The 16,743-nt window shown below is 36.8% G+C and overlaps 1 protein-coding gene across 2 annotated transcripts in view; it reads left to right on the forward strand.

Annotated features, from left to right (window-relative positions):
• PDLIM5 (PDZ and LIM domain 5) overlaps nucleotides 1–16,743 on the forward strand; it is a 210,841-nt gene that overhangs the window by 135,310 nt on the left and 58,788 nt on the right. The window contains exon 8 of one of the 2 annotated variants that reach the window (XM_068542458.1): nucleotides 12,234–12,350. The exons of the other annotated variant lie outside the window; for it this stretch is intronic. Within the exon in view, the coding sequence (XP_068398559.1) occupies nucleotides 12,234–12,350 (117 nt within the window). The remainder of the gene's footprint in view (nucleotides 1–12,233; nucleotides 12,351–16,743) is intronic. 2 annotated transcript variants of the gene reach the window in all.

The raw sequence follows: 16,743 nt of genomic DNA on the forward strand, positions 1-16,743 counted from the left end.
CAACCCTCAGAATGGGAGAAAATATTCGCAAACGAATCAACGGACAAAGGATTAATCTCCAAAATATATAAACAGCTCATGCAGCTCAATATTAAAAAAACAAACAACCCTATGCAAAAATGGGCAGAAGACCTAAATAGACATTTTTCCAAAGAAGACATACAGATGGCCAACAAGCACATGAAAAGCTGCTCAACATCACTAATCATTAGAGAAACGCAAATCAAAACTACAATGAGGTATCACCTCACACCAGTTAGAATGGGCATCATCAGAAAATCTACAAACAACAAATGTTGGAGAGGGTGTGGAGAAAAGGGACCCCTCTTGCACTGTTGGTGGGAATGTAAATTGATACAGCCACTATGGAGAACAGTATGGAGGTTCCTTAAAAAACTAAAAGTAGAATTACCATATGACCCAGCAATCCCACTACTGGGCACATACCCAGAGAAAACCATAATTCAAAAAGACACATGCACCCCAATGTTCATTGCAGCACTATTTACAATAGCCAGGTCATGGAAGCAACCTAAATGCCCATCGACAGACGAATGGATAAAGAAGAAGTGGTACATATATACAATGGAACATTAGTCAGCCATAAAAAGGAATGAAATTGAGTCATTTGTTGAGACGTGGATGGATCTAGAGACTGTCATACAGAGTGAAGTAAGTCAGAAAGAGAAAAACAAATATCGTATATTAACACGTGTGTGGAACCTAGAAGAATGGTACAGATGAACCGGTTTGCAGGGCAGAAGTTGAGACACAGATGTAGAGAACAAATTTATGGACACCAAGGGGGGAAAACCACGGTGGGGTGGGGGTGGTGGTGTGCTGAATTGGGCGATTGGGATTGACATGTATACACTGATGTGTATAAAATTGATGACTAATAACCTGCAGTATAAACAAACAAACAACTAATACTAAAGTTTGGGTTATTTGTATGGAAATATGTTAATATAAATGTTTCAGACATTACATGAAATTTCTAAAAATCTTAAAAAAAAAAAAACAGCTGCCATATTATTAGTTAGATATTAATACTGAAAGCTAATAGTAATATGTGGCCTACCAGTATAGAGAATTATGGGATGCCATAGAAAATTTCATTTAAAGAGAAGTCTTTTAAAAGCTTATATACCTAAAATATATTATTGTGCCAAGCACCGTACAATTTATTTTAAGTTAAAGGGTGATTTTCTTGAGCTCACTATTTTCTCAGTTTCTATTTTCTATAGTACAGTATTTATCTAATAGGCAGTTTCAAATTTTTTATGCTTGTATAGGTTTATATAAATAAGTATAAATATAAAGCAGCGTTTGTTTAGCAAAAAGATGCCTAAAATTGTCATGATCAAAACACACTTTTATTAGTCTTTCTTTTCTCTCGTTCAAGGGATGGTGGGTTCTGATTTTTCACATATTACGATTAAGAATTATAATGTATGATGTGCTTTCCCAGTTTTCAGAGACTTAAAATATACTCCTCAAGAGAGGAGTGACTGCCTCTCCCTTTAGTTGGAAAACAGTTCCAACTCCAGTCACAAGTTACATTACCCAAAACTGAAGCAGTTATGGGAAAAAACTATCCTTTTCTCGGCTGTCCACTGGCACTAACTAACGTCCACGCGATTTTCAGCTGAAGGCCATCGGTACAGATGTTAAGTTGCTTCTTGAACAGAAACTTACCACCTTTGTACATTCACTGAAAGTTTAGAAAGCAGAACCTACGTAAGTGCTTCCAAACACTCTTTTTACAGCAAGGTTTTAAACATTTTAGCTTGTTCACAAACATTCATAGGATCCACATAAAACAGATGAATGAAGAAACACAGTTTGCTGACCTGCCATGTCTTCATTATTGCTGTTTCACAAATATGCTGGACTCGTGTTGCCTATCCTTATTAGGACACATGTCATTTGAGTAAATTACCTAAAGCTCTCCTCTGTAAGCTTTGCAGAGAAATCAGGACTCATTCCCTAGGCTCATATTCTCACATATTTTCATGAGGTAAGAATTAACAATCAGATTTGCCCCCAAACACAGAATACCAAGGCTTTCACAGCATAGTCTAATTTTAAAAAGTAAAAATAAAACATTTACAGCTAGGTAGAATCACTTAGCCTATATTATCATATGCATTCCTGCAAAGTATTTCACCAACCTGGAAAAAAGACCACAGGTTCAAAAAAATGGGTATATAACCAAACAATAATTATTGTCTGTTGCAAAATATGGTATTTGTAATTTATCTCCTTTCATTTTCTACTGTTGGATTACACTGTCCTAGGCTAGTACTGGTTTGGTGACTATAATGTAAAGGTCGCCATCTGTTGGACATAAGTAATTACTACACTTGAGTTTCTTGTGGGAAAAGTACTTACAAAATGATTGAAGCGAGAAACATAGTTCCTATCTACTCTGTATTTTCACACACAAATTGTTTAATTCTCTGTTTAATTATGGAATTACTTGGGTACTTTTCCCAAATTAAACTGGGAAGACTAGCATTTATGAAGTTTTTTTCATAAAAATCAATATTCATAAAAAGCAAAAATTGACTTTCATAGTCCAGAATATGCACTAAGTTCTTTAGAAGTTTTATCAGGCCAGCAGTGCTTCTCTTATGATGCTGTTTGAATAAATTCTTTTCTCTTCACCTTTAGAGAGGTACATTAAACAACAAAATTACTTTATTGAATTAAACCAGAAAAAAAAGGAACTTATTTTCTTAACTAATACTCAGTATTGAAGACACCTCCTGCAGCTTACTTTTTTTAGTTCAAAAGAAATTACAGCTTAAAAGGATTAATTAGGGGTAATGATAATAGACAGTCTTCCCCATGGTGGAAGGCTTAATTTTCTATCTTTTGCCACTACCCAGTTTTACATATTTCAGTCATGTTGAAAATTTCAGAAGCCCAAGTTTTTCTACCTTTATGTGAAGGTGTGTTTATTATGATGGTATGATCTTATAAAAGAAAATTGAAATAGTGTATTACATAGTGTAGCATAAAGCATATGACAGGTATGGACATTTGACGTCTTAATTTTCTTCTTAGTCAAAGTAAAGAACTCTATATTCAAATTACATTAATCTTAAAAGCGGTCTCAATTGTCCATGTTTTCTCTTTTGTATTTCTCTATTTTTATATCTATTAACAGTTGTACATTGAGTGCTGCTTCTTTGTCCAACTTAGATACAGGCGTTCATCTCCCAGGTTCACATAATCAATTACTTCTGAAGAGTCTGTATTCATGTCTTTGAACAGAAGAATATGTTAAAGCGAGGATAACACCTCATTAATTTTTGAGTTAGTGGTACCTATGTATTTTATCTTTTCACGTACTTTATTTATCCCAATATGCTCGTAAATATCCTCGTAATTCGTGGATAGGAAAAATATTTGAGGATAAATTTCTGAAAGATTCTAATGGCTTCAGGCAGTTGTATATCACCGTTTAGGTAATGGGTGAACATAAGATTTGAATACAAAGAAGTGAAACTTTTAAACAAACTTGGTGTACTCAAACTTATCCTTTGCTTACAGCAATGGAATCAAATATCTCTTGTTAAAATCAGCAAATCTCTTAGCAGTGATACTAGCAGGGATATTGAAGCAGTACCACATGCATGTTAAGAAAATATACATACAAATAACAGTCATTTAAGTGTAAAAGATAAAAACAACCAGGCAACGTTAATTCAAGAGATAAAAAAAGTTAAAAAAAAAAAAAAGGGGGGATGTTGTCAAGGATTATTATTGAAATAATAAATGCTGGTTGTTGAAAGAGCTTAACAAGCAAACAAAAGTCACTCAAACCCAGAGATAAATACTGAAGAAGTTTAGGTTTGTTTACCTTCTGGAGGAAATTGAAGCCCCAGGTAGAAAGTTATTCTTAATGAGCTCCCTGTGCTCTCTTTTTTCTCAATGATTTATAGCGTAAGTATTTAGAGAACTTACAGATGAGATTTGCTAAGTAACACAATTTTTTTTTTTAAGTCTGGAGAATGGGTAAGAAAGTGGAAGACTGGGAACAGGAAATATAGTGCTGATTTTCAAAAAGGAAAAAGGTCAGCTTCTAAACTATAAACTAGTTTGAACTTGAGGTCGCCTGAAAAAAAAGTCTAGAAGGCATTCTTAAAAGCCAGCTAGTGAGCACTGAGAAAAGGAGGGCAGGATTGCCAGGACCGAGAAGTAAGTTCTCAAGAAACAAATCACCCAACTAACACATTTTGGATAGATTGGAGGAAATGTTAATTTTAACAGATTATCGAAGAAAAACTTTTAAGATCCCATTTAATTTAATAATCAAATGAGGCTAATGATTATCAAGTTTTTAGATTCATGACAGATTGAAGGAGTTTAACCAAAGGCTGTTGTTTAAAGATGAATCAGCGCCTTGGATGAGGACCTCTACGGCTTGCTGCCTAACTTTGTGGGTGACGTGAAGCAGGGAGGTATAGCATTCATGCTTCATAACCAGATCCTCCTTCAAAAATATATTGGGCGTGTAGGAAAATGGACCAAATCTAGTTTTAAAAAAATGAAAGAAGTTTCATATGGTTGTGTGCACTTTGGATCACGTCATTTGCTCTTCTGGGACATATGCAGGGCTGGGTTTGGGATAAGGTTAACAAAAACAAATACTTGAAAAACTAGGCGTTTTAGAAGAAAATGAACCCAATATGAGTTTGCCATGTCACATGGCCTCTAAAATTATAAGGCAAGTCATAGTTCTGTTCTGTGCTAGTAAACGCTCATGTGGCATATTGTGTTTAATCTTTGGCATTAATCTCTGACAATTATATGGATAATCCAAAGAAAATAAACTGAAACATCGTGGGACATTTAAGCTGTCTTTGGGTCAGAGGCAGTTATATGAGTGCTTGTTTTTCGCTGATAGTATGAGCTAGTTCCTTGACCTGAATCCACAGCTATGTCTTCTTCGACAAACATTCTCCCTCACTCTCAGGCCTCAGAGATAGCAGTGGAGAGTGATAGGCAATTGAGTGAAGAAGTAGTCAGGGGGCAGATCACTTACTGCCTTGTAGGTCGTGTTAAGGGGTTTAGATTCTTACCTCAGTTAAATAGGAAGCCAGATAGAGGATTTTAATCATGGAAGTAACATCTGATGTATGTTTTTAAAAGATCACTCTGAATGCTATGGAAACCTGATTTTAAGGGAGAAATAATGAAAGCAGGAGACTAGTTCTGTGTATTTTCTTATTTCAGGCAAGAGATGGTAGTGGCTTAGGCCATGCAGTTCCTAATAGAGATGCAGAGAATTGGACAGGTTTATATTTTAGAGGAAGAACTAACAGGAGTGTAGGAATCGTGGGTGGGGGAGATTGGTGATGGATAATGGAAGATTGCTGAGTCAGTGAGTTTGGTAAGAATTAACTCAGTTGGTAAGAGTCAGTGAAATTGATGAGTCGCTTCAGTACAGTAAAAAAGCTAAGGGCATCAAGAGGTAGAGGAGTGAGTGAGTGAGGAACAAAGGGGCTTAAAATCCAGATTTTAGACATGTTATACTTGTTGATGAAAACGCAAAGGTTATGAATGTTGGAATGCGTGGCTAGGGTATTCCAGGCCTAAGACTTAACTGTAGAGGGATTATCCTTGAAGTGAAGAAGTCAAAGAATTTAGCAGTCCGGTCATTCAGTGATTCAGCATGAGAACACTGAGGTCATCAAGAAGGATTGTTGGACTCGGGTAAAGAGGAAGACAGTGAGCCGGGGGCTCAAGCAAACGGTGGGCACGGTCGAGGCAAGGCAGTGACTGGGTACTGAGTCAGGGGTGTAGTCTGGTGACACGGGCCTCCAAGGACTTGGCATTTTGCAGGATCAAAGATGATTGAGGGTGTCAGAAACAGTAATGAGAAGGACGTCTATCTCCAGGTTTATAAACATATGCAGTGTGAGAGAAAAGGGACTTCTGTGTGAAGGGACTACAAGGAAGGTATAGAGTGGTGTAGAGGGTTTGTGAGGGCTGAGAGGGATGGAAAATGGATCAGATTAGGAGATACACAAAACACTAAAGAAATAAGAGTTCAGGAGGTGATGGATGACACAAGGGGTCTGTACTTTTGGTTGTGGCAGGTAGACAGGGATGGAAAGTATGATGGGATTGATCCTCATGGTTTGTTAGAGGGAAGTGGACACTAGGCCGTAAGCTTCACGAGAGGAGCTTCAAGTGGGCAATATGCCTGGCGTAAAGTGGGACTTCAAATATTTTGTTGCTGAACGAATGAGTGGACGCAATGAGTGATTGAATGGGAGAGCTCAGGACGTGTGATCCAGAATATTTAGCCAGAGATCATGTGGCCCTTGGCTTTTGTTCTCTAACGTTGGAAGGACATTCTCGCTGGGCATGGGGTGCTGTGGCAGCTTTCTCAAGACACGTGGCTTCTCCAAGGACTCACAATGGTGACTGTTGAACACTAGGCATTCAGACAGATTTATTTATATTTTCAAATCGGTAACAGATTGACTCAACACTGCTGAATAATTCATCCTTTTAATCTGAATTTGGAAAAATACTTTTATCATATATTAGTTCTTTTTGTAATGTTAAGATTACATTACTACTAGAAAATGGCAGGTTTTTGCCCCATAGAAGAAGCTATTCCTAACTAGTAGAAATCAGTGAAATCACTAATAGGAATGATCCAGTGATGAAATTGATGACACACAGTGAGAGGAGCTAAGGTTGGTGGTAAGCACGCTGCTGTCACTGAGGGACTCGTACTTTTATCAGGGGATTGTTACAAGTGATTTTTAAGTTGGTGTTACACCTTAAAATCTTTATATTATATTGGTATTTTTTATAGACATAGTATAAATATGTGCTCATTCTTTACCGATCTTATCTTTAGACCGCATACTACATTTTCTCTGAAGAGATCAAGGAATAGTATAGATAACTAAAGAGTTCACATCATATTAAGACTGGACATTTAATAACGTAAGATCCATTACGGGAAGGCAAGAGCAGAGAAATGCGTGAAAGCTAAGGCGGAGTTTGAAAGGCGCTGAAGAAAATGGGATATAATGACAAAGAGCAAATTCTTTCCCCATAACAAATAAGTTCCAGGTCCTTCAAGGTCTCCCTTTAGGTTTCCCTCTTTTCTTTGCATCGGTAAATTAGAAAGCTCCAAGAGAAGTTTCTCTGAGCCAGTCCTTTTCTTTTGCTCTCACAAAAAATAAACCTCATTTTGGGTGATATTATTATTCACTTCATAATCTTCTTTTAACCTCTGACACTTACTCCCCTCGGCCCCTCCATGTGCAAATCAAGGAGGCGCCTACTTGCTGATTTTTATATTCTCTTCAAGATGCCATTTATAATACCTGTAGAATTAGCAGGCTCAAATAATGTTTTTAGGCTGCTAAAGAAACAAAGGCTGTTGGAGTTAATTGTAAATTTAGCTTGTGATTAAGAGCATCAGAAATTTCCCACTGAGGTTTAGTTTTTTTAATTTTCCAGAGGGGAGATTGTAGTTACAAGTGAATACACTCACCATATTTATTGTCAGGAAGCCAGTGGAAGATACCCATCTTCCCTGATGGCAAGCAGTTTCCTTGGCTAAAATAAATAGCTTTGCTATACCAGTGAACCCCAAAAGCACAAAATACAGCCACGATCCTGGTATATTCCACTTTCTGCTTAGCAGTATTATTCTGTGAATGTTTGCTTTGTGGAAGAGTGAAAATACCAACAACAATCTGTTGTCATTTTCCTCCTTTACCTGCTATAAAATACATATTTTAAGATTTCTGAATTTCTCTTATTGAAAACCTGCCATGTAGGGATGTAATAAGTCACTTTATTTGATTATTTTGTGACATCGATATGGAAGGTGAGGAGGCACTGACATTTGTAGTTGGAGACTTGAAGTTTTCATACTGCAAAGGAGAGTTTCTGCGTTCTTTTTCAAGCTTAGCCCTTGTGAAGAATTTATCCTCACATAGTTTGGATGTCATGCCATCAAAATATGGATGAGCCAAATTAACATTTTGAAATCCTATTACTGTTGCTGCGTTTTAACATCCTGCCACCAGCAATAGCCAGTGAAATAGTACTAGAAACAGGCAAGTGTAGAGATAGGGTCAGGGAACAGAAGACGGAAGAAGAGAAGGTGTTGTCAATTGGGTCCTATGCTTAGACTAAGTGAAATGAGGAATGAACCCCAAAAGGCGAAACAGTATGTTCCCACCTGTGTGAGGTATCTACAGTGGTCAGATTCATAGAAACACAAAGCAGAATGGTGGTTACCGGGAGCTGGGGGAAGGAGGGAAGGGGAGTTGTTATTTAACGGGTATAGAGTTTCAGATTTGCAAGATGAAAAAGTTCTGGAGATCTGTTTCACAACAGTGACTATACTTAACACTACTGAACTGTACATTTAAAAATGGTGAAGATGGTAAGTTTTTTTTTAATTGAATTATAGTTGATTTACAATGTTGTGTTCAAGTTTCAGGTGTACAACAAAGTGATTCAGTTGTACATACTCTTTTTCAGATTGTTTTTCGTTATAGCTAAGATGATAAATTGTATGTTGTGTTTTTTACCACAATGAAAAGAAAATGAGGAATGCAAATTGTCACTTGAATTTAGCCCCAGAGAGGTCATTTGTGACCTCAGCAAGGATATGGCTTTCTAGGGGTTGGGGAGTGAGCCCCAGTGAGGCAGTGGAAGAGGGGCAGGCAGGTGAGGAAATGGAGACTACGTGAGTAAACGGTTATTTCACAGAGTTTGAATGTTAAGGTGAGTGGGAAAATAGAAGGTGAAAGTACTTTTGTTGTTGTTGTTGTTTTAAGAGAAACTATAGCATTTTTGAATGGGGATGCTTTGCATAAAGCCTGCAGTGGAGAACTGGAAGAAGTGAGAGAAACAGAGATTGATTAATTGAGGCCCCTGAGAAAAAGGGAGGAGCCGGAGTCCACAGCATAAGGTTGTGGCTCTTTGACAGTTGTCAGGACTGGTGGATAGAAAGAGAGTTCCTCTTGCAGGTCCTACAGGATGGTCAGGTTGGTAAGTTAATAAGGTGGGCAGCCTCACGCCTGCTTTGCCTGGGCGGATAGCTAACATGGGTCCCCGATTTCCCCTCTGAAAAGCGTGCAATGACTCAGTGCGGAGATTATGCCAAGAAAGGCACAACTGCAGAGAGAGATAATGCACAAATAGCTTTTTGTTCATTTTTCCTAAGAAAAGCAGGCCAAAAGGCTGCAAGCCCAACTCTCCAGATGTATCTGGGAAGTCTTCATACCTCTCTCTGGTGAGAAATGGAAACTCAAGTACCAGACAAAGCAGAAAGTCTGGCTGCTGCAGAGGTGCTATTAATCAGAGCTTCTTCCAACCCTAAAAAGAATAAATATTAGGGAATGACAATGAGAATAGATATTGATGTCTGTTCCGTATTAAATGAGGTAATTTTAGCTTTTCTTAAGTCTAGTATTGGCTAAGCAAAGGAATAGGTAATCAGTGTGTGTGTGACACATGGGAAACCTCCCAAGTGCATTTGTTTGGAAACTTGGAGATCTGGCTTTCAAAGGTATCTCATGAATTATATGAACTTTATTCTGAAGTGACATTCATTTTTCCAATCAACCTAGTTCGTGGAGGTGTTGGAAAACTCAACTTCTCCAATTCATTCTTTTTTCTTACCTGTCCTCATTATATATTAATATATAGGTATTGATAATTCTTTATAACTGTATTTTCTTTTTTCCAAGATACTGATACTTCTTTATATTTTAAAGGACATTTTAAAAGGTATTTTTGGAGTTCTAGTCACTTCTTTGAGGTTGATCTCGTATCAATTCTTAAGCAGTAATACCTGTTTCACCTGAATTGAGAAGCAGTCTCTAGAAAGTACAAATATGTTCTGAGAAATACGTGTATATTGTGAGTGAGTTTGTATTTGAAAACAATAAATTTCTTTCATGTATTTATTCAACAAATACTTGTTGTTTACTGTGTGGTAAGCGCTTTGTTATACCAGTAAACATAACTGTCCCTGACCTCAGGGAGCTTCTACTCTAGCGAGGGAGTCCAGATTCAAACAAATAAACACACAAATTGTATCATTATAATAATAACAAATTCTGTGAAGGAAAAGTACAGGGTAGTATGAAAGTATATGATGTGGGCAACCTTAAGGTGGGGAATCAGGGAAGCCTCCCTGAGGAGGTGATATTTAAACTGAGGCCAGAAGGATACTTAAGAACTAGCATAGTAAAGGTGTGGCAGAGGGTGGGTATAGAAAGTGAGAATAGACTCCGCAGAGGCCTTGAGGTGGGAAGAAGTTTGGCCTGTTTAAGAAGAGATGGAAGACCAGTTAGACTGGAGCAAGCCAAAGAGAAAGCTCCGTAAGAAAGGCTGGCGAGTAGGGAGCCCAGCATCACAGCTGTCCTCAGAGCAGTGCTGGAAGTATCTAAGAACCAGACAGGATCAGATTTGTGTGTTAAAAGTTCACTCTGGTAGCTGTATGGAAGCATTATTCTCTATGACAGGAGTCAGCAAACTTTTTCTGTAAAAAAGCCAGATAGTAAATATAATAAATTTTGTGGGTCATATGGTCTGTTGCAACTAACCAACTCTCCATGTTTTATGAAAGTAGCCATAGACATATGTAAGTGAACAAACCTGGCTCTGTTCTATAAAATTTATTTATGGATGCTGAAATTTCAATTTAATACAGATTTTTATGTGTCGTGAAATATTCTCCTCTTTATTTTTTTAAAACCACTTAAGGGACTTCCCTGGTGATGCAGTGGTTAAGAATCTGCCTGCCAAGGCAGGGGGATACAGGTTCGATCCCTGGTCTGGGGAGATCCCACATGCCGTGGAGCAACTGAGCCCCGTGCACCACAACTACTGAGCCTGCGCTCTAGAGCCCACGTGCCACAGCTACTGAAGCCCACGCGCCTAGAGCCCGTGCTCCGCAACAAGAGAAGCCACCGCAATGAGAAGCCCACGCACCACAACAAAGAGTAGCCCCCACTCGCGGCAACTAGAGAAAGCTCACGCGCAGCAACAAAGACCCAACGCAGCCAAAAATAAAAAATAAATTAAATAAATAAATTTAAAAAAAAAAACACTTAAAAATATGAAAGCCATTCTTAGTTCCCAGGCCATACAAAGATAGGAAGCAGGCTGACTGACCTGAGAGCCACAGTTTGCTGACCCCTGTTATAGCACTTATATTTCTTATTTGTTTAACTTTTTTTGCTCTGCCTCTTAAATGATGTTTTACTTCTACCTTGACATTTTTCTTAAGTTGTCTACATTTTTTTCAACACTCTGGTAAAGGTATGACCAACGCTAAATAAAAAATGGGAATATAACCTTTTCTATTTCTTTATCTTAGTGCTACATTTTCCATTTGAAAATGACATGACTGACCCATTCTATTTTTTATCCACAGGCTTTTTAAAAAATAATGGGTAATTTTGTGTTTTTCCTGTTTATTTTCTTCTTGCCAAAGTGTTATACTTGGTGCTTTCTTCTTTCAGACCTAACACTTGAATTTTTCATCTTTTGTTTACCTGGTAATAGTTCTAAAATTTAATTCTGGCATTCAAAACAAAAAATGATAGAGACATCAGAAGAACAAAGTGAATAATATTCAAACAACACAATTGCATGTAAACATTTATTGTGTGACTAGATAAAATACTTTCTTTACATCAAGATAAACAATATCCATATAATATCAGATCTGCAAATACATCATTCTGACTTGAAGGGAAATTCCTAGTTGCTTCTGTGTATTGCACTATTCAGCCCCACAAGATGCTGGAAAGCATAACGTAGTGGAAATAGTACAGATAGACTTGCTTTAAATTCCATCTGAGTCTTACTAGGTATATGATATTGGGCAATTTAATTAATTTCTTGGAGCCTAAGTTTCCCTGAAGCATGCAAAATACATAGTCAGTGATGGAAATTCCCATCCACCTTTCTTCCCCTGTAAGCATGATCTTTCATCACATGAAAGTCGCCATGTTAAAAAATTAGGGGAAAAAACAGCCCGTATTTGGTGATGGTGAGGGTGTTTGGTATTAGTTTTAATCTTATGCAGATATGAAGTTAAAAAAAAAATCTAGCAGTATTCCAAAATGGAACCAATGTACTTTTAAGGTAGTATACATGATAAATGTCTATACTTTTCATTAATATTTCCTCTGCCTTTATTTTTACTTCTGAAAACTCAGGTTTGACAGTTCTCTGGAAGATCTACCTAAGAGTGGACCTCACCCACCTGCAACTCCTCAGGTTTTACATATTGGTAGCCAAGTAGCCACACTTTCTAAAGTAACTACGTATTCTAGGTAGAGTTTTTTCCTCTTGGTATGTCTGAATTTTAATGCTGGTGGTGAAATTAAAATACTAAAACTGTTTGACTAAAAAGGAAAAAGTGATCGTAGATTACAGAACTGACATCACTAATATATAGACAAAGCTTGGCCTCAGCCTTGGAACTCTGCTTTACACTGCTTTTATATTTTTAATTTTTTGTTTAGATTCCAAGTTTTAGAGTCAGGAAATCTGTGCCTTTTGTTTATTCACTGTGATTTGGAAAGTCAGCTTCCTTAAGTTTGACATAAGTCTGCTTTACTGAATTAGAGCATTCCCCTCTAAAAAAAGAGTGATAGAGATTATGTGTTCCAGTTGCCCAGATATTCTAAAGGTATTCTGGTTAATTCTTCTTATGAGATTTTGCTGGACTCTGCTGATACTGAGTCTTTTTATATTATTATTTGTGATACAATATGATAAAAGAAATTCATTAGTTTCCTTTTCTTCTTACAGAAGAAGGATAATTTAGCTGATTTATTTTTTTAGCTGACTTTTTTATAGATTTCAGTTTCTCGTCATTATTCACCATTACTTCCCTCAAATAGTAGCCATTGCCTCAAAGATGCAGAGTAATTGAGAAACTCAAAGTTGAGTCATTGATAACTTTATTCTTCCACTTGGCATGACACTCGTATTCCCCTGCTCTGCCACTGATAACATCTTTCTTTTCTCTTTCTTAGCCCCCATTCTTTATTTTCCAGCCATTCACAACAGTTAAAACATAGCCATAGAGTTCAGTTAAATTATAGACTTAGCAAAAAATTATACTTAAACAACTCTGTGTGTGTGTGTGTGTGTGTGTGTGTGTGTGTGTGTGTGTATGTATTTAATGGCTTGCCACTGTTTTTAAAATTTGTCTTCTAATGGTTTGTAAAATTATAGCCAGTGGAACTAGGAATAATGGATTATCAGATTCTTCTGACAGGGAGAAGAGACGTATGTCAACCCTCACTGTTTTAGACATCTGAGCTCTCATTAGCCTGGGTTGAGTTTGGTACATAATTACTTTGTTTTGGAGGTGGCCATTGTCACCAAATTTTTGGAAAAGGTGATCGTAGTGTAGTGAGGATGTTCATGAAGAAGTTGCACTCATAAATGAAGGAGACACACGTTTCACCCCATGCATTTTAGACTTTCTTTTTACTTAATAAAAAAGAAATTCTCAAATTCCAATTTGATAACCAGACTTGAAAATCATTACAGTCCTAATGATGGAATGTTAAGTCCTGTCTAGGTGTACGACCTTTTCTAAAAGACTAAAGGAAACTAATTATTATTTTAAGTAATAAGAATTCTGAAGATAAAATTTCATACCAGCATTTTTGAATCTTTACAGGGCTGACTGAAAATAGAAATGCAGAGTGTCAGCAGAGAAGGTGATCTTTTAGTCATATTCACTGTAACTACTGTTTATTTTACGAAGGTGCTTGCCCTCCGCAAATAGTTTTACTCTCAGTATTTTAAAGTTATTTCTTGTCCATATTAATACACATAGCTGCTTTTGAACAGGCAGCCGGTTGTACCTGCTTCTCTTGAAAACACAGGTCTCGTTAAAATGTGAGGCTCTGGGTGTGTATCGTCTCTAAGGTGAAACTCTTTATGTAGAGACTTTTTTGAAAAAATTAACATAAACTTCCTTCTTTCTCTGCTTATGGAAATTCACAGTACATGTTTGGATTTAGTTTCTACTTAGTTGTTGACAAATCAGTCTTCAAATGTGTGTTGTTATACTGATTTCATTTGAAATAGGATTAGAGCCAGTGAACTTAAAAACATTCAAAGAAAGTTTGTGTGTTCAGAACATCAGTTTTATGGAGGATTCTGTATCAGATTTTAATTTCTGAGAGAAATCCTAGCAACAGTAAATAAAGGACCCAAGCTCCTTTTACACTTGTGACATGTCACGCCTCTATAAAATCTAAATATTAATAGAGCATGGCTGCTATCTTATCTTTATTATGCTACCTCTTCTCACGTTCCTTTTTGTTCCTCTCCTCTGTTTCTCTTTCTCTACTGATCAATTTAAGCAGCTCCACAAGAAATGTGGCGACAAGTTCTTTGGAAGGGTCTCGAAACTTGTCTGCCTTGTCTTCTCCTGCTAGATATAGTGCTGCCGTTCTGAGCAGTGCAGCCGCTACGGTGTCTGCTGTGCTTGCTGCAAAAACCAGGTAGAGCTACGTGTACAATGTGCGTCGCGTGTGAACCCAGCGCTTTTCACTGTCTTACAACTCACCCCTGAGAAAACTTACCCATTTGAAATAGTCACAGCCCTATTATGAGATCTTAATTGTATTGGGGACTTTTTTTCTAGGTTGCGGATATATCCCACAGTGTTTATTACTGATTTTTCTTTAAATTATCCTTTTATCTCTTTTCATTACCACCATTTACCTATGATACTTCTCAGTTGTGTGGATTGTTGCATGTTGTGTGCCTTATGACTTTTTATCATTTTTAATCTTCATATCTGAAACAGAATCAAGTATAAATAGGTATTTTAAGTTTCTGTTGGTCTTACCTTCTCCCACTAACTGGTTATGCTTGAGGTTGATCTAAAGCCTAACTATTCTAATATCCCTTTCTCCTATAAAAATAGTAAAACCTTTTTATTGTTGTGGGGTTTTGTTTTTACATAAGTTGTAGTCGTCTTCATACCTTTAAATGCTTTCCAAAAGATTGCCTTGATTAGTTTTGGTGAAAATTTAATCAATTCTGTATTAATGAGTAGAATAACATAATAGACTTTTCTCTTCATCCTCTTTCTACTTCTCTGTTCTCTCTGTCTCTGTCCCTGTCTCTCTCTTTCTCTGGAAATGTTTCAAATCATAAACTGTAAAAACTGCATACTTTCTGCGCTTGGTAGTGTGATTTTTCAACGTAAAACTCTTTCTGGATGCTCGCCAGGCTCTCCAGTCCTGAAAAACATCACTCACTCCTGGATGCAATTTGCATCAGCCCTGTTTCCAAGCCTTTAGCTTTTTCGTATCTCCAGCCCTCGAGGAAATCAACTGGCTCTGTCCATGTTAAGAAAACCAGGTACTGGGAGAGCGGATGTCACAAGGGGTGGTTTGCTGCGGAAGGTACTGCTTTCTCTAACACCGAAGCGTCATATTAACAGCCCAGATGAGAAAATCCAAGAGCTGATTTGCGTCCAGTTTTAAATTCACTGTAATTTCAATGCAGTGATAATGCACAAGCATGTTATTTTGTATGATTATTAACTTGCCTTTTAATCCTTTGACATCTTTTGTTAGCACATTTGATATTTGGTATGAAATTACGAGTAATAGTACAAGTATTTAACTTAGAGTAGAACCCTGTTTTTTATTGCTTGGATGTTGCTATATGAGAAGAGTTAAATGTTTAATAAAACATACCTTTATACCTTTTGAAAAAATGAAAAAGAATAATAAAATAATTGGTTTTGATTGGCTACTATCTTATAGCTCGTAGATATGAAGGTTTTATGTGGGCAGACAACTTAATTTTCTCCCTATCTGGGAAATACTGAAACACAAAAATGAATTTTTCTCCTAAACTTAACAATTATGCTAAAATTATTAGGTATAACATAAAAATAAAAATATCTCAAGTGTTTACTGAAGGTATAATCTTAATGAAATGACTACATTATTTCTGACAGAACATAAAATTAATGACAGAGGGTACAACTATGACTATAATTTGTAAAAGCATGATATGACACAGGCTGCCTATTGATCACGTGTTTGTGTCCTACCCACTGTTACGGATGTTCTCAATATGCTTAACTACAAGCATGCCTCGGAGATATTATGGGTTTGGTTCCAAACCATTGCAATAAGGTAAATAATGCAATAAAGTGAGTCACAAATTTTTTGGTTTCCCAGTACATTTATATAAAAGTTATGTTCACACTATATTGTATTCTGTTAAGTGTGCAATAGCATTATGTCTAAAGTTAAGGTATACACCTTAATTAAAAAATACTTTATTGCTTAAAAATGCTAACCATCATCTGAGCCTGCAGTGAGTCGTAGTAGTAACATGAAAGATCACTGATCACAGATCGCCATAACAAATGTAATAATAATGAAAAAGTTTGAAATATTGTGAGGGTTACCAAAACATGACACAGAGACACAAAGTTAGCAGCAAATGCTTTTGGAAAAATGATGCCAATAGACTTGCTTGATGCAGGGTTGCCACAAACCTTCAAGTTGTAAAAAAAAAAAAAAAAATGCAATGTGTGCAAAGCACAGTAAAGTGCAATAAAATGAGGTGTCCCTGTATAATTCTGGATTACTTTTAAGGGAGATGTTTAAACAGGGGGACAAACAGCAAAAGGTACAAGAGGTCATTGTACATTTTGCTCTAAGAAAAAAT

Source organism: Eschrichtius robustus, chromosome 4 (assembly GCF_028021215.1).
Source record: "Eschrichtius robustus isolate mEscRob2 chromosome 4, mEscRob2.pri, whole genome shotgun sequence".
Lineage (NCBI taxonomy): Eukaryota > Metazoa > Chordata > Mammalia > Artiodactyla > Eschrichtiidae > Eschrichtius > Eschrichtius robustus.